The following is an 18,342-nucleotide window of genomic DNA, read 5'->3' on the forward strand; positions in this document are numbered from 1 at the left end:
AAAAAAGAGACCTTGTCTTGTGTAGCTGTGGTAGGAGAGCTGACCCGAATCCGTCTTGATGGAATGGAACTCCCAAAATGCGAAGCGTGGGAACTTGTGGGATGGAAGCGCCGGATATGCTGACCTGGGGATCGGGAGTTTTGTTGGCTTTTCTTCCCCTAGTACGAGCACGATCCGAAACTCGCTACAGAACGAAACATCGGGAAAGGTGGCCTAATTCTGCGCGCGTACCACGGGGAGCACGTGTTCGGACCAGTCGCTTATCCGCGAAGAGTGAGTAGAAATGCTTCCGCACAAGAATTTTGAAGCCGTCTGGCATTCTGTCGCATTAAAACGTTTGCAGGTGTTCAGTAGATAACGTTGCGGGTTTTTTTAAGTGCGAATGCACTTTATAAGCGACCCCAAACCATCCACCGCCGGCGGCGTCCGCAGTGCTCCTCTATATTTAAAAAAGAAACAGCATCCGGCGCCAGGTTTCGATGCGAGGACTTTGCGGCCGCAGCGCGACGCTCTACCGACCAAGCCACGAACGCGACGGTGATATCAATGTTAGTGACGCGCCTTATATCTTTAACGCATTCAAACTACGTCGTCAGCGGCGTGCGTTGGCGACTCAGCGGCGTTATTGGCGGTGAGCGCGCCTCCGTGACGTCGGCTTAGGGATTCTCGCATTTGTCGTCTGCTTCACTCGGGCTCGCTCTCTATGCTGTTTCTTTGCGCGCGGTTGAGATTTTGTGCTTGTCTGCAGCAGATCTCGCGAATGTGCAACTTTTTTTTCGTAACAAAAGATTTAAAACAGCGTAAACTAGCTCAAGGCGTGATTTTAAGTATAGTTTTTGATACCGCTCCGGAAAAAAACATTGCCGGCGTCGCCCATGCATTGCTGCGAAGCTGGTCCTGTGCGGAGCGCGAAGAGTCGGAGCTAGGCGTCAGCCTCTGTGTTCAGCAGTCTTTCGAACAAAGGTAACAGCCGCAGGATGACAACCGACAACAGCGAAAATGGAAGACCAAAACAAATTCCAGGTCTTCGGGGCTGTCGGCTTTGGCAGAAGGCATTACGACTTTAGCTAATCGTATGTAAGGTAAAACAGATTTGGCAATCTTGCCTAACACTCTAAACTATTGTATCAAGTCACTTTACGTTGTCACGGCATGAAAGTGTGCCGACATGCACTATGGGGCGCAAATAATGTAGGTTGATTTCCAAATAACCTGCTGTGTGTTTAGGCGCGTGCTGGTTTTATACCAGGCTTCTAACCAGAGGCTTATTGAGCAAAACGAGTAACCTGTAAGGCAAACATACAGTAAGGCTATGTTTGTTCAGATTTGGAGGGATATTTCGGTACATTTACCACAGCCATATCATCCCAATATTCAGATAGGCGTTTAGTAAAACTGCACAAGAGATGGAGGACCAGGAGGAGGAGAAAACTTTAATAGTAAAATCGAGCTGGTTAGTGGGCAGGCTCCTCAGTCCAAGACGAGAGTAAGATTCATTCTTCAATTCACCGAACGTCATCCCGAGTAGGCCAGGATTTGTTCTTTGCGACTAAATGGGCTGGAAAACAATAAAGAGCTGTCTGGACATATTCATTGGTTTCGAATTGTGTTATACTGAAAATTGGCATGTATACTATTTATTGCGTTAGTTAGCAAGTATATCAAGTTTTCAACAGCGTAATCATGTCATAACTTTTCGGGTTGAGATCGAGTTCGTTACGATATCGATGGTTCGATAGAAATTAGGTGCACAAAAGCCGCCTTCGAGTACTGTGGACAACGTTATCTGCGCCGTAGCAGAGATCTTATTGCATTGAATATTCACACGAACTTTGTGAGCCTCGCAAATATCCCCAAACCTCCTAGGACGTTTAGGACGGTGCAGAAAAATGAATGCGTTGGGCACAGAAAAAAAAAAAAAAAAACGTTCATCTAACAACAACGAAAGAAAAAAGCCGCCCGCATCTTCCCACGGGGGGAACTCGAGTAAATGCGTCGCATCTACTCGAGTCAAGCAAAGCGTCACGTCAAGCGTAAGCCATGCAAAGACGCCGTTGACTGAATTCCGAACGCGCGCTCCGCCGCTTATATACGTTGAGGGGACTGCGTAAGCCGGTCCCAGTCGACGACGTTGGCGTACTTGTAAAGCGGCGTGGACTCTAGGTGTTTGAGCCAACCGCGGATGTTGCTTGGCCGGAGAACGGCACACCGGTTATATGCGCAGCGCGCCCGAAGGAGAGGAAACCGCGGAAGATAGAGTACTGCACATGCGCCGGCCCAAGCGCGTCTGCCGCGGCTATGACGCAACGTGCCGCGGCTATGACGCAACACAATCCACTTTAATCCAATCCAATGCCCCTCGCGAGAGAGTGTTCAAATCCAATCCAATGCCCCTCGCGAGAGATGTGTTCGCTTTCGCCTCGACTCGACGCGCATGCGCAATGAGCGTGCGGACTACGGACGCCAACGCGGGTGACATTGTGAGTTACTGAAATGCTCTGCATTTAAAACACCCGTTTTATTTCCTGCTGTGCGACCCGCTGCTTGATGCGTAGCATTAGACTGTTGAGTCTTCATAAGAGCATCTCAGAAATAGTTAAGGGAAGCATACGCATTTTGAATACTTATCGAGGAGCTCTGAGCGCTGAAACTCGCAAATACGCTAGATAGGACGAGGGCGAGTTACACACGATTGTCTGAGCGATGCTCTCTGAAAGTCGTTCTCTCTCTCCTCGTGTGTTGTAAAATTGTGCGGGACAAAGCTTGAAATTATTCAGAGCCGTCAGAATCTGATTGAAAACACGCTTTTTAAAGCACCAAAGCATCAAAGCGGGCGATTTCTAGCAAAGGCACTGCTGCCAGTCAGAACCGGACGACCGCGGCGCGGGTGTAGCAGCGGGGCGAGTGTAGCCATGAGTGTAGCAGACGACAGCGGAGCGGGTCCCTAAGCTGACGTCATATCCAGGGGGCGCCACTCAAACATCTCACCGCCAATAGCGGCTTGATAACTGCGTGGTGTACACGTGATACTACAAACCCGATGGAAGAGATGGAAGAGAAGGCGGCGAGGCGGTGGGCTGCGGGGGCCGAGCGCAAGCGTCGCAAGCGGGCCGACAACCGTGCATTCGCACTTTCACATTCTCCCCCTCGGGGAAATGCGGGGGAATTTTTTTTTTTTTTTTTTGTCCTGTCGCGAGTGCGGTCGAATCGCCTTCTGTTATTGCAGCGGCTGCTGTTACAGGCGCTGTAATCTTTAGCAACAATCACCACCAACGTTGGTCTAGGACAGACCACACACGACTGGTAGTTACCTTACAGAGATGATTTGTTTGGCTTTCATAAGTGTTAAGGCCTTTGTGTGGAGGGGGAAACTTCTGCCTGCTGAGACGAAGCCTTGCGAGGAGTTCTTGGTGGGTTTCAGGAGGGGGAAGACTGTACGAGTGCTCTGACTCGGCGCGGTACGTTTAGCCCTGGCCAACTCCGCCCTCGGGACTCGGCGAGAGCTGTTCCGGAGAGCGAAGATCGGGGCAGCTGAAACTGGGGCCCTGGAAAGAGGGCTCCACTCACTTCTCTAGCCCCACCTTACCCTTCCCTCCTCCCCTTTCCAATCAATAAAGTTTACTGACTGACTGACTGAGATGATGTGATCGCCTTTCACATATCCTTCGTTGCGGCGACAGGCCGGATGCCCTGCCAGACAGCTGTCTTCATTCGCAATTTTTTTTCCCCCTGACATCCTGTTGTATCCAAAGATTTTTTTTGCTTCTCAATATTTTTCTGGTACTTCTTTTTTTCTCTCTCTAAAACAAACCGGGTCACAGCCTAATCATTACAGGCAGCTTGGCCGATCCCCGCGATGACTTCCAACCACCCAACCGAGCTGACACGAAGTGCTTTGCATAAAGCAGAAAACAGCAGAGGTGCTCAACCACATTCTAGCACAGATCGCCTGGGTGACACTACCTGCACTTTTAGGGAGGTATTAAATGTTACTTTGTTTCATAGCCCTATGCGGGAACCTCCAAGAACAAGGACACAAACTGGCGGCCACATCTTCAGGGCCTTCAGCGGCCACTGGACCGAAGCGATTCATCCTCGCCATCCAGTGTTTATTAAAGTGTATGGCTGAGAGAGTCCGTGTACGATGCCTGTGCTGTATCTTGAAATTACTCTGCCACGCCCGTCACTGGAGCCAAAGGCGCTTGCTAGCTGCGGCTTTGATTTGGCAGCCTAGAAAATAACTGCCGCGCCGATGTTTGAACCGCTGATACCAGCAGGCGAGTCGAACCACTGGTCGAACTGATCCCTGAATTGAAGAAATCGATGCTTCGACCGCTTCGACGGACGCTTACCACAGAACGGCGCAGGCACGTATACCCAGGGGAGGTGGCCTTTAAAAGTAACCAGAGTTTAGGAAAACTAGACGGGCTAGTTTAAGTTCAATATATTCAGTTCAATAAGCCCATGGAGGAAAAAAAAGCTTTTCTTTCCTCCATGAATAAGCCCTTCCTTTCCTTTTCGTGCAAACCCGTCCAGTAGAAGCCATAGCCGGCCAGTAGCCAGGCCCAGTGGTCATGGAGCCAGCGGGACTAGCGTCTTGCAAAGTGCTTCAGCGAGCGTGCGGCCGGTGTAGCTTCAAATGAACATTGATCATCATCTTCGGACCCCAATATATACCACAGCTGCGTGACGACTCTGGTGGCCTGCCCATCGCGACTCAATCCTCGGTTGGTTTCGAGGACTGCTTTCGGCTATGCAAAGCGAACTGTCAGATCTGAGGCAGCGGGTAGCACCGCTCAACTGCAAAGATGAACACTCCACGGTAAGTTCAAGCCATTGCGGGCGCTTCTCTCGGGTCTGCTGTAACTGTTATGTCACTTGTGTATTTGGCCGTGTGTTGAGCTTCGGGATCGATACCGCAGGACCTTTTAACAATAACAACAATAACAATACTTTATTTCAACCCAGGAGGGCTGGGGTGTACTGGAAAGGCCAAAGGCCCATACCGAAAGACCCATCACACCGACTTTGTCTTAAAACCGCAATAGATCGCAGAACTTTCAAGTGAAGCGTGGGCACGTTTATAGTCCTTCATTTATCGCTCTGCAGTTGCTTGGACGTTGCTACGGTACTGTGACGTATACGGCAGCTCGCAGCTGTTTTCGAAACCTGCGAACATCAAGCTGAGACCGCTTTCAACAGAATCGTCGACTCGCACACGAAACAAGAGCTCGCGTGTGTTCGTTTAGTGTGTCTTTTGGTACGCCGGTGTTGTGCGTTGCATCCGCGCGCGTTCTGAAGTGCCACATGACCGAATTTCAGGGTCTGTTCCAACCGTTTAGGAAGCCGAATCTTGGCTTGGTTGGATCTCTCATCACGGAGCTGCGACCCGTCATGAAAGAGCCTGCGGTAAGGCGGGGGTATATTTATTGTTTTATTGTTTTTTAAATTCCTTGTGCGTTGAGCTTACTAGCGTCGTTTCAGGAATGACATTTTTTACTTTCGTTCCCTTGATTCGTTCGAAAATTTGAGGCGCAATATTTCGTTTGCAGCGCAAAAATGGAAGAGCATTAGAATTGCAAAACAAACATCGAGGGTCGTAGAATTGCATTGAAAAATTGAGCAGGTTAGAAGGCACATTTGGTGCAAACATTAATAATAAAAGAAAGAGTTGCTATGGATCACTTTTTTTATCGTAACTTGTGTGCAGGAACATCTGTTCCAGCAAGCCTAGCTATGCACCTCGCAAAAAGTTAGGGGAGGGTTTTCAGATGATATTGTCACAGAAAGATGGAATCCTCTCAACTACCACCCTACTCGGGACTAGCCAATCTGGAGCTGTACCGAGATATTACAGAAGCCGAAATAAGAGTCGCATTATAGCCAAACTCCGATCCAACTCAGCCCCTGTTTGAGTTGGATCAAATAACTAATAAAGCAGTACGCAACGTGGACGATAAGTCAATCGCATCACTCACGCAGTATATGAATGAATGCTGGTGAAAGGGCACTATACCCAAATTGTGGAAGCACGCCAAAACAATCTTAATTCCGAAGGCAAATAAACCCCTCGAATTGGAACACCTTCGCCCTATCTCCCTGACATCATGTCTGGGTAAGCTCGTGGAGCATGTCATCCATGCACGACTCATGCATTGTATAACTGATACTAATCATTTTACTCCCGCTATGGCGGGTTTCCAGCCAAACATGTCTACCTAAGACGTCATGCTCAGGCTTTACCATCATATTATAGAACCTAATGCACACAGTTATGACTCTGCTGCAATTCTAACTCTTGACCTGAAAAAAGCCTTTGATAATGTCACCCATGACGCAGTTCTTAAAGGCCTACAGTCAGTGAACCCAGGGGAATGAATCTATAGCTACGTTAAGGATTTTCTAACAGACAGAACGGCCACCCTTCACGTAGGTGACCTATGTCGAAACTATCGACATAGGGGGTACGCACGCCCCAGGGAGCGGTCGTATCACCACTTCTCTTTAATCTGGCCATTCTAACAGTTTCACAGAAACTTAGCCAAATCCCAGGACTTTACCATAGACTATACGCTGATGACATTACGCTCTGGGAAAACTGAGGCAGTGACGCGCATATAGAGGAAGTCCTCCAGCAAGGCGTACAGGTAGTGGTCGCAGAAGCCGCCAGAGCAGGACTTTCATGCTCACCTTCTAAGTCAGAGTTACTTTTGCTATCACCACAAACCCATAAACCGGAGAAGCCAAACATTAAGCTACACATTCAAGAACACCTTATCCCAGAGGTCTCGCGCATCCGGGTACTTGGTTTACTTATTCAAAATGACCGAAAAAATGGAGAGCTCCTAAATATAATGAAAAGAAACACTACCCAAACAGCCAAATTAATTCGCAGAATCGCAAATCGTCGTCAAGGCGCGAAAGAAAATGGAAAGGTCCGCATTGTACAGGCGTTCGTTTTAAGTCTACTCGTGCTCTCTCCCTTACCTTCGCTTGACTAGGCAAGATATAGAACGGGTTAATGTACTTATTAGGCTAACGTATAAACTTGCACTTGGCCTCATCCCCAGCGCATCTACTGCCCGTCTCGAAGGCTTAGGCCTCCACAACAGTCAGAGAACTTATCGAGGCCCACCTAACAAGCCAGTACGAAAGACTATCACGATCAGCTGCAGAGAGGCACATACTCAGAGAGTTGTCTATAGGACACCACACAAACTATACACACCTCTACCCTATACCACCACACATCCACGCAAGACTAATAATCGAACCACTGCCTCGCAACATGCACCCCGAACATCACAGCCAGGAGAAAAAAAAACGGGCTGAAGCGCTCCACAAAATACGCAGCAATAATCCAAATACCATCTATGTGGATGCAGCAGAATACAGGCACCACGATGCATACACAGTCGCTATGACAGACCTCTCTAAAAGACTTCTAAACTCGGCAACTATACGAGCCACCTGCCCAGAAACGGCGAAGAGGCGGCCATAGCCTTCGCCATAATACGGAATCCCACCCACCAGACAATTATTTCTGATTCAAAGACCAATTCAAAATTTCGCCACTGACTGATTATCACGAGTGGCACTCAAAATTCTGGAAAAATGTACACCCATATCGCCAGGCCAGACAATTCACTTGAGCTGGGCACCCGCACACTCCGGCCTCGAGGGAAACGAGACAGCCCACGAACACGCCCGAGGGCTCACGGTCTGGGCAGTGCTTAATCTCTATCCCTATCACGGGGCGCGGTCTGCGAGGGACCGCCTGGTCACATTTAATGATGTCACCACACACTACCGCCGGATCTACCCACCGGCGGACCACCAATTAGATAACAGCAAAGCTCACATTTGGCGTTTGCTACAAACGAACACTTTCCCCAACCCAGCCCATCTTACCCACGTACACCCAAGTCTGTACTCAACCGCAGCCTGCCACCTACCTGTGCGGTGAACATGCCACCCTACCACGCATAATATGGACATGCCCCCAGGATCCGTTCCCACTAATCACCACTGAGGAGCACTGGGAGGCCGCGCTTCGCATCTCCAATCCGAACCTTCAGGTCCGGCTAATCGACAGGGCTGAGGAGGTCGCTGGTGACGCACTGGCTACAAGCGCGACCTGAATGGCATTAACCGAAATAAAGTTTTTCTGTCTGTCTGGTGGGCAATAGTTTCCGATCTGAAAGTGGTAGTAAATAAGCATGAGAGAGCTAAATGTTAGAGAAAGAGCGTTAGACCACTGGTAAACCCCCTTTGCTCTGTTTTTTTGTGTATTCACGTTACCATGCTGAGTACGAGGTCGCGGGTTCGATTGCCGGCTGCGGCGGCCGCTTTTCTGATGGAGGCGAAAAGCAAAAATGCCCGTGCGTGCGAGATTTCGACGCATGTTAAAGATTCCCAAGTGGTCAAAATTAATCCGGAGCCCTCCACTATGGTGCGCCTCATCGCCTGCATTGCGTCGGCGCGTTAAACCCTACAATCAATCAATTCACGTTACCATACCGGTTCCCGTAGGAACATTGAGTAAGAGGGGCGATAAAAGCAAGCACACAACTTTAACAGAATCGACATAGTATAAAACAATATAAAATATATAACAAATATATATATAACAATATATATAATATAAAAATATATAAAACAATATATAATGTGGTAATACTGCATAACTAACGGAAGGGGTTACATGGAGGGAGTGTACTGTAGTTACAATAATGCCGTGTAGTTGTGTTATATTCGTGCATTCCTGAACAGTAGTCAATAATTTTTTTTTCTTTTCGTGTCATTTTTACGTTGCAATGTTCTCATGAGGACTGGGCTACTGAAGTTAGCAGTGTGATTAAAATGCACATTATTGATGCATGTTTAATCAGCGTGCAGGGATGGACTAAACAAAAAGAATGCAATCTCCTCGTTTTCAGGCAAAAAGAGTGGTATGGATGATAGCAGGAAACGTTGTCGTTAGCTTCGTGTTGTCCTACTGGAGTCGTACTTCTTCAAGCTTAGGTAAGGAAGTTTTGGCTCTGGCAGCTTTATTTAATTTCTTCCAGCCTTGTTATATTCTCTCTAAATTTACACATTTATGTTTGCTTTTTTGTTTTTCAGCGCTTAATGCTTTCACGCAGTTGACACTTTTTGACCTTCTCTGGTAAGTACAATTAATTTGCCCCTTCTAATTCATGTTGTTCGTATACAAATAACAAATTCTTGTCCGCTCTCAATGGTAATGTTAAAAAACAAATTGCTTAGGTTTAAATATGTATAACTTATTGGATCTACTGTTGACCCCCCTTCCCCCTTTCATTTTGTTCATCTTTTAGCCTTGGAAACTGCCTCTTGGGGATGTGGGTCTCACAGCAAAAGCCTTCTCCAACGTATAGCTTTGGGTGAGTTGTGGCTTTTTAATTAAAGAGTATCGGGGATAAAGTTCATTCATTTTTGTTTATGTTGTGCAGACAGTTTTGCGGGCCAATTCTAAGGAAGCATTGTGTGCAGCCGTTTCCACCTGGATAGGAGGGTAGAAACTCAATTTCCATTTTCGTTTTCTTTTCAACTTCATTTTGGTTTATAAAGGCTGGACAGAGGTCCATGGCATACAGTGGAGGTTTAGAGGGCATGTATGAGGTTTAGAGGAGAACAAAGCGAGCACATATTTTCACGTACAGTCGAACCCTGTTATAGCGAACACTGATATAGCGAATTATCGGATATACCGAACTAAATACAAAGCTTGTTTGATTACGCTTCATTTAAATGCACCTATTCTTTTTATAATGAAATTGAAACCTCGAGAGCCGCGCGATATTGGCTATAACGAAGAAATATGTGGTTCCCGTGAGGCTCAAAACTCGACAGCTAGTGCAATAAAAGCAAAATTTTACAAAAGTGAGGCATAACAACCGTTTTTTTTAGTAGCTGAAGGCCTTTTATTGCGTTGGCACTGTGAAAAACTTCATTCCTTTCACTATCTGAAAACCACCAGGCGAAGGCCACATCGTCCTTCAAGTAAATAAGAAGACTGGCCTGTTTTGCCGAACAAACTTTGTTCTGTTGCAATTTCACGTTCCCACGTTCCGGTCTGTTTACATTGAAATGCCACAAGGAGACAGATAAGGACCCGCTCGTTTATAGCGGGTTTGAAACCTAGAACAGTGCATGTTTTAGCTAGGATTTTTGCGAGAGCCGGATGGCCGATTTATGAGTGCGGATTTTTACCTCTACGGTTATAACGAACCAATTTACTGCCCCAATACAACTTCATTCAATACAAATCCAGCAGAGTAACAGTTGCCCTTAAAGGAGCACTGACACCAATTTTCGGCGTTAATATTATTGCACAGTTCGCTTCCTTCACTCAACATAATACCCTGGCTGAAATATGAGCGGCTTGCGACGCGAAGAACGTAGTTCAATTGGATCTCATTTATCGCGCCGACGGAGCAGCGCGCGGAGCGGCACTCAGCAAATGGACATCAGCGTGATGTCAATCCAAGAGCGGAAAAGAAGTGACGCGACAGCGCTCGTCAAAAACTCGTGACGTCCCTTCACGCGCGCGACCCCACGAGCGGCGAGCGGGCGCAACACCCTCTCAAGCGGGCGCCGGTGACGTCCGCACAAAGCGGTGACGTCTGTCCGGGAGTCTGTCATATGCGCCGTTCGGGATGAAAGCGCGGGAATTTGAAACAAACGATTTTCAGGCCGTTCAATGTAATTAACTATCGCGCGCTGAAGTATTTGAAGGGCTGTTTCGGGTTCGCCAGACCATTAAGCATCGATAAAAACAATAAAAGTGGAACATGAAATTTTCGTGTCAGTGCTCCTTTAATAGACTCAGCAAACGAAAAACCAAGATAGTGCATATGGAATAGGGACGCATTAGCAGTGGTTTTTCTGCGTGCAGGCAGGTTATTGAAGCAAATCATTAAAGTGTGACGTCAGGCATAATAGGTTGTCTGTTACTCTTACTTCTTTTGAACACATTACTACCTGCTCTTTCCTTGCCCCCCACCCCTTGAAATCCAGTTACAGGCGGTGGGAGGTTCTGGCCATCCTGGCAAGCACCACGCTGTCCCAGCTGGGATCACTGCTGGTGCTGAAAGAGAGGTTGGTGGTGGGATAGTTCTTACCCTTCTTATTGCTTGTGTTTGGCTGCTCTGTTATGCTGGGACCGCTGGTTGTTCCCGTAGCAATGTATGCCTGGTGTCCAGTTCATTGTTACCAGTACAGAGAAAAGAGCAACAGGAGTGAAAAAAGTCTTCTCGTGACCCGAAAAAGGTGGCATCCAGGTTGCCTCGATGTTCTCCTGAGAGAACGTTGGGGAAGGAAATTCTTACTCCACACGGTTGTTGTGTTTGTTCATTTGACTGCTCGTGTTACATCTTGTGAACTCGCTATACGGTTAAACCTGGATATAACGAAGCCGACAAAAATTCACAATTTTGCGTTACATGCAGGTTTAGAGTTGAGAGGCTCGCGTGAATGAACCAGAAACGAAACCAAAATGCTGGAAATCAGTGACAGTGAACTCAACCTTCAAGGATTTATTTCACAGTTCAAAACTGCGTGATTTGGGCCTGCAACTTTCCCAGGAACTTAGTCACTGCACGCCACTCCAAGGAAACGCGTTTTAAGGACCAAACTTGGGCCGAAAGGGTGGCTTTTTGCAAACTTGATACTCCTTTCCGCACTCAAAATTAGTGAGAGGGTGCTAGCTGGGATACTGTACCGGGTGGCGACGTTCTTCTTTCTTGCCAGTAGAGACGGCATTTAAAATTGCGAGTGTGTCTTCCAAAAGCAAAAACTTTCGTTTTCTGGCAGCAGAACTCATCGCTGACGAACCGACGCCACAGATGGCACTGGAGTCGCGTGACTACATGCCGACAGGCAGGCCTAGCACCTAACTGGCACCACACTCACACGTGGAAATGGTGGGTAGTTTGTGGTGGTGGAGAAATTCGTAAAATTAGCGCATTCATCCTGCCAATTTTTCAGCAAAAGTGCAAAACCCACTCATTCATCAGTGTAGCAAATTCGTTACATCAAGTTTAACCATCGCAACACCTTCGTTATATAGAGGTTGCAAACACATAGGTTTCAGTGGGGCTGGAAATGGGGAATTGGAAAACTTCGTTAAATTGAGGTATTTGTTACATCTAGGTTCGTTACATCCAGGTTTAACTGTACTGTATTAATTGCTGTTGTGTTACGTACTATATTGGCTAAGTCCACAGTACCTGCAGTTAGGTTTACCCACTACAGTAAAGTCTCATTACAAGAGACACCCAAGGGACCCAAGAAATGTCTCTTGTAACCAAGGTCTCTTGTATGCAATGTTGTTAATATGGTGAACATAGGAAAACTAACCTAACCGCTCTTATTCAAATGTCTTTTATAACCAAGTGTCTCTTGTAACAGTGTCTCTTATGAAGAGGTTTCATAGGCATTATGCACTAGGATGAGGCATGAATGGGGCTAAGGCGTTGCGCTGCTGAGCACGAGGTCGCGGGTTCGATTCCCGGCCGCGGTGGCCGCTTTTCTGATGGAGGCGAAAAGCAAAAACGCCCGTGTGTGCGAGATTTCGGCGCACGTTAAAGATCCCCAGGTGGTCAAAATTAATCCGGAGCCCTCCACTACGGCGCGCCTCATTGCCTGCGTTGCGTCGGCGCGTTAAACACCACAATCAATCAATCAATCAATGAGGCATGAATGGGTAGAGCCCCGTAGGTTTGGCAACCTTATTTTATTTAACACTGTTGGGAGCGAGTGTTTTTATAGAAGTAGCCATAGGCACTTCGAACAGATTTATTGTCCCTCTATAAGATTGATTTATTGATTGCAGGGTTTAACGTGCTGACGTAACGCAGGAGATGAGGTGCGCCATAGTGGGGTGCTCCGGATTAATTTTGACCACTTGGGAGCGTTAAAATGCGCCGAAATCTCGTACACACAAGCATTTTTGCTTTTCACCTCCACCAGAAAAGCGGCCGCCGCGGCTGGGAATCCAACCTGCGACCTCGTGCTCAGCAGTTCAATGCCTTAGCCACTGAGCCACCGCGGCGGGTAACTGTCCCTATATAGCTAATGCATTGCGTGGATGGTTCTAGTTGGCGAGGTTTATACGAAGTTTGCAGTCTTGTTTATAGCGCATTTCATAGAGTTTGTATTTATTTATTTTTGTTCTTTCAGTGTGGAGAGGATACTGGACCCCACTTCAGTCCACACGTGAGACGCTGTTCACCATTCCTTTTTGCCTGCCATGCCTTCTGGAAAGGGCCATTGACTGACACAAACTGTGACATTGCATTGTTGAGAATTATAGTGCCTTGTCAGTTATCTGTCGCCACACTTTATTTTTGGTCGAAATGAAATACAAAGGCACACCATCACTTTTTGTGGCAACAAAAACAATGTTGTGCATATTCCCATCCAGAATGACGGGGTTCTCAACTTGCGTGCTAAAATAAGTGTTTGAGTGGAGATGTCCCTCTGATAGTGGGGAATCGGACAGCCACCTTCTTGAGTGAGAGCCCTTGTTTATGGGCGGCTAGATTAGGGCTTGTTTAAGCTGACATCAAGATGTTTGTAAATCGACAAGTGTGTGTATATTTTCATTAAGTAGCAAAACAGTTGGGAGGCTGTTATTGGTGTTTACTTTACCTTCGCATTTTACCACTTTGAATAAATACAGTTTAAACAGTTTTTGGGTAGCTCCCTTTGATGTACTCAAGTTTGGTGTTGTATATATTGTTACATATTGTCACAAAGCGAAAGATGACGCTGTTGGCTTGAAGGAAAAGCAAGTTTATTGGAGCTAACTTGTGCTCCCCTAACAACTCAAAGAATACACAGGCAGCGAAGCAGCAGTCAACAAAGTGACTGTGCAGGCGAGTGTCGGCGAATAGAATGCCGCGGCGTCTGCTCCGCAGGCATTTATCTTTGGGCGCGGGTGTTTCTCCAACCGTCGAATTACATTGAGAACACTGAAGATAAAAGAAGACTATTCTAGGCTAGTGGCGTTAGGGGAAAACATCCTCCCTATCAAATGAGATAATCCGTGCGGCATAAGAAAGATGAAATGGAACGTGCACTTCACTCGAGGCACAGATAACACAGCCGCGGCGCAGCCGGGCGATAAAAGCAAAAACATAAATAAACAAATCCAATGCATGGTTCGCGGCATTACGCAGAGTACTCAGTAATTTTATTTTGGTTTATTTGATCGTATTACTTCTATTAATGGAATTAACATGCGTTATTATGTACTTCAGAAGCTGAATCGATACCCTTCTACCACATCTTTTTTGCTCGAGGATCACTCATTTCATACAGAGGAACACCCATTTCATTTCATACAACTCTTGACTAACAACAGCCAGCAAAGTGCAGTCACTTTGGCTGGCTTTTGAAACAGCACTATTCCAAAATATGTAGTTTTGCTCACGCAAATAAGCTAAAGCCCGCTAAGTTGGACATCAAGTCACTAAAACAGTGAAATCCTCTAATCAGTATTTCATATTTTAGTGACAGAATCCGCTAACTTCTACGGGCACAATTTTTCTGCTAAAGAAACTTGACATCTACCAAGTTTAATGGGAAAACTGCTAAAGTGGCAGCACTGATGGTCAGTCTATAGCTTCTGAGCTGTGCTGTAAAGGGGACTTTCAGCCCCCCGTTGTTCAAACTCGGAGTGGCGTGCTGCAGGGTGTGCCCCTGTCAACGCTGCTGTTCGTTCCGACAGGGGGCGTTTTCTGCCTGCCACGGTGCTGGGCCTGTGCTGGCATCTGTTGGTCCAGCTGACTGTGAGGCAACCCTCCCTTGCCAGCGTCCTGCAGGCATCCAGTTCCAGCTGGCTGCAAGAACACCTGGCCGACATCAGCCACAGGTGAGAAGTGGAAGAGGAGGAGGATGAGGGGACGAGGTTAGGGAGACGGTTGGTTGTGGTTCTAGTACGGAATAAACCGTTAACCGGCACCAGTTTTGAAACTCCACTTCAGAATCTGGGCCATGCAAGCACCGCTGCTTCGTTGAAGCCGGTGGGCAAGTGTGGGCATTGGCATTATTGGCACCTGGGCCTTGGCACCTAGTGGGCATTGGCATTGGCATTGACGATGGGCATTGGCACCTAGCTAGGGACAAAGAACTGGACTTAGCTAAACATTCACCGAGTAACACAACTTAGTAAATAAAGCCTGCTTTTTAAATTGGGAAAGTTTAAATTAGGTAGCAATTACTTATGTTTCCACAGTTCTTCTTTTACGACTTAGGGCAGCAACTGCAAGCGCTTGAGTACTACTTCAACTTTCTGCCAATAGATGGCTGGCTGGTCTACTTGCTCCGTGCTCATCCCTGTTTGCCACCAGTGCAGGGGGGTGCAACAGCAGACCGGTTTCTGATGATGACACCTATGAAAACTTTCGCAACTAGTGTACATTGAGTAACGGTGATAAACAGAGCACAGACAACAAAACACAAGAAAGAGAATACGCACAGACGGAGCACTGACACACTAGGCTGTTTGTACTCTTTCTTGCGTTTTGTTGTTTTTGCACCGTTCATCCTTTTTAAAACATACCAACATGCCCGATGTTCTGTTTTATCTAGTGCGGAGGTTTACCGACAAGCCCTTTGCAGAATTGCGCAAGTGGATGCCTGCAGTTACACTGCACGACCAGGCCTACTGCCAGGCTAGGTAGTTCACAGCACGACTTTCATGACTGCGTGTGGTCATTTGACAGCTTGGGAGAGGCTGTAACATAGTCACAAACACCGTCGTTTTCTCGCTGTCCAGAAACTTCATTGGTCACAGGTTTCGTGCCTTGCGAAGTGACGCCCCTCTCCCTCCCTTCCTCCACGCAGTGTGTGCAGTGTGGTGCCTGGCCTCTCCGGACTTCTGCTGCCGCGCCTGAACCCCATCTTGCTGCTGGGCTGGGCAGAGGCCTGTCTGCTGCTGTTCTGTCACACCCTCCTGCTCTCTTAGTGAGTGACTGCGCCTGCGTGCTGGCACAGAGTTGTGTTCCAATGCTACTATATTTACTCGCATAATGAACCCACTTTTTTCCCAGAAAATTTGGCATGAATTTGGAGGGAGGGTTCATTAGGCGGGAAAAAAAATTGGAACAGATTTTTAGAAGTTAAAATTTCGTGCAATAAAGTTGCTAAGAAAAGCACTGTGAGAGCCTTGCCAGTTTCGTAAAACACGTAGGTAATTCTGTAATCGAACTTCTTTTTTATTTCCAACATGCTAGTGGCCCCCTACTCACCACGGAGCTTCATGTTTGTTGGTAAATTTGATGCACTTTCACCGTCTGTACTGAAGTCTGACGAATCAAAGTCATCAGACTTGAGTACGAATGGTGAAAGTGCATCAAACCACCCTACAACGTCAGCAGGTATCTGCCGGCAAGTTTTGCTTTCTCCTTGGGTCGTTTTATCGTTGCCGCGCTTTGATGTAAACATGCCTGGCCTGTTCTAAAGGTCACCGCTCTTATCTGAAGGGTGGCGGCTTCGTTCACCGCTACCACTTGGTGCTGGCTGTGCAGAGTGGGGCCAACCTTTGTTTCACACCACATCGAGAAACTGCTTCGCGTGGTGGCATGATAGGCACTAGTGCTTATATTTTAGTATGTATGTAAATAAATTTTGTTCTTAGAGATCTCGTATTTGCAGTATTATTCTATAAGGGCCTTGTATTTAAAGTGTATATTTCAATTTATTTTTATATTTACCCTGTCAAAGTAGCGTTGATGTTTTCATCTTTTTTAAGGGCGAAGCCACTTAAGAGCTCAGGTTGTCGGCATCTCACGTCGTCGTCGTCTCATGTAGCCACGGCACTAAAACACCAGGGCACTCATTTTCCAACACTTCATGCCAGGACGCTTCGTGCTTCAAAGACACGAGACTTTATACCTCTACCCCCCAACTGTTTCATCTCTGTGGGCAAAAACGCCAAGGCGCTAAGAATACACTTATACAATGCATCCTTCGCCCCTCCTCAGGTTTCACGTTAGTGGAGATGGCCCTGGGACTTTTTTTTTAGGTGTGGAGCACCTTAGGACCAATGTCCGTCCGCGTACATGCGCATAGCATTTACAATCACAAAGAATCACACAGGCACCGGCAGGATTCGAGCCTGTGTCTGGTAGACCAGATAAACTTAGTGTCAGTCGCCTTACCCATTGGGCTACGACCGTGAGATAGTACCCGAGAGTCATACGGCTTACTCCCTCACCTGCAACGGTGCGGAGTACCTTAGGAGCTCCCAATGTCCGTCCGCGTCCATCTGTGTGCACACCACCATCAAGCGAAATTCGATTTGAGCCGTGAGTTGCAGTTTCAGTTAGGGAGCAATCAAGGTGCAACTCACGGCTCAATTCGAATGACGGTCGGGGCGCAAATCGGATGTCACTCGGGGCGCAACTTGGACGTCATTTCGAGTCCCCTTACTCCGCACCCTCGCCATCATCCATGGAGTGGAGATGTTGCCATTTTTCTTTTTGTTACTTTTGTTGTTTCGATCATTTTTTGATAATGTGCGTCATAAATCTGTTGTTTAAAATTAATACTGTTGGAAAGCCTTATTCTTCCTGTATATTTTCTGTGGAAGGACGGAAATATTTTTCGGAATTTTAAAGAACAATCGATTTTTCCGCAGTCACGAAATAGTTAATGCCTGATGGCTCAAAGGCAATGGAAAGGAGCACATGCCAGGGTCCCTCTCTCTTTTTCCTTTTTTTTCCCTGCCACGGTGGCTGAGTGGCTATGACATTGTGCGGTTGAGCCTCAGAACGCAGGTTTTATCCCGTCCACTGCGGCCGCTTTTCATTTGGAAGCGAAAAGCGAAAACAGCCGTGTGTTCGAGATTTTGGCGCACAATAAAGATCCCTAGGTGGTCAAAATTAATCTGGAGCCCTCCAGTACAACACTCGTAGCATAAGTTGTGTAAAACACCCAAAATCAATCGTGTTGCTTTTTGCTTCTCTCGTTCGAAGGACACTACAGCCAGGTAGCACATGCTGCTTAGAGGGCATTACAAAATCAGTAGTCGAGATGGCTTGAACATTTTTTTTTTAAATGTTTGTTAAACTATTGGCTACACTAAAGTGTACGCTTTTCCTGCTGACAGGTGGAATGAACAGTTTTTTAATCGACCAGATTTAGGGGAAATCCCCAAGGTGGAGCAAGTTTCTGCAAAGGAAAGTTTGGCATCCACCTGAATGCAGCCATACGGCTACAAAGGAAAGCTATAGACGGTATTCGTTGAAAAGTTTAGCGGTCAATTTCTTCGCTTGGCAACGCTGGAAACGGCCACAGACATGGCCGATGCGC

At 47.0% G+C, this 18,342-nt stretch overlaps 1 protein-coding gene across 2 annotated transcripts in view; it reads left to right on the forward strand.

Annotated features, from left to right (window-relative positions):
- Nucleotides 1-4,145: 4,145 nt before the first annotated feature.
- Nucleotides 4,146-18,342, forward strand: part of LOC144149616 (zinc transporter 6-like) — a 32,169-nt gene continuing 17,972 nt past the window's right edge. The window contains exons 1-9 of one of the 2 annotated variants that reach the window (XM_077681259.1): nucleotides 4,484-4,822; nucleotides 5,323-5,409; nucleotides 8,940-9,024; nucleotides 9,124-9,166; nucleotides 9,339-9,404; nucleotides 11,041-11,121; nucleotides 13,204-13,239; nucleotides 14,756-14,899; nucleotides 15,874-15,993. In XM_077681259.1, the coding sequence (XP_077537385.1) occupies nucleotides 4,754-4,822; nucleotides 5,323-5,409; nucleotides 8,940-9,024; nucleotides 9,124-9,166; nucleotides 9,339-9,404; nucleotides 11,041-11,121; nucleotides 13,204-13,239; nucleotides 14,756-14,899; nucleotides 15,874-15,993 (731 nt within the window). In that variant the 5' untranslated portion in view covers nucleotides 4,484-4,753. Of the gene's footprint in view, nucleotides 4,823-5,322; nucleotides 5,410-8,939; nucleotides 9,025-9,123; nucleotides 9,167-9,338; nucleotides 9,405-11,040; nucleotides 11,122-13,203; nucleotides 13,240-14,755; nucleotides 14,900-15,873; nucleotides 15,994-18,342 lie in introns of both variants that reach the window. The other variant, XM_077681260.1, reaches the window with a different exon arrangement.

The sequence above is a fragment of the Haemaphysalis longicornis genome, unplaced genomic scaffold (assembly GCF_048455015.1).
Source record: "Haemaphysalis longicornis isolate Haplotype H1 unplaced genomic scaffold, Haemaphysalis longicornis Haplotype H1 scaffold_8, whole genome shotgun sequence".
Classification (NCBI taxonomy): domain Eukaryota; kingdom Metazoa; phylum Arthropoda; class Arachnida; order Ixodida; family Ixodidae; genus Haemaphysalis; species Haemaphysalis longicornis.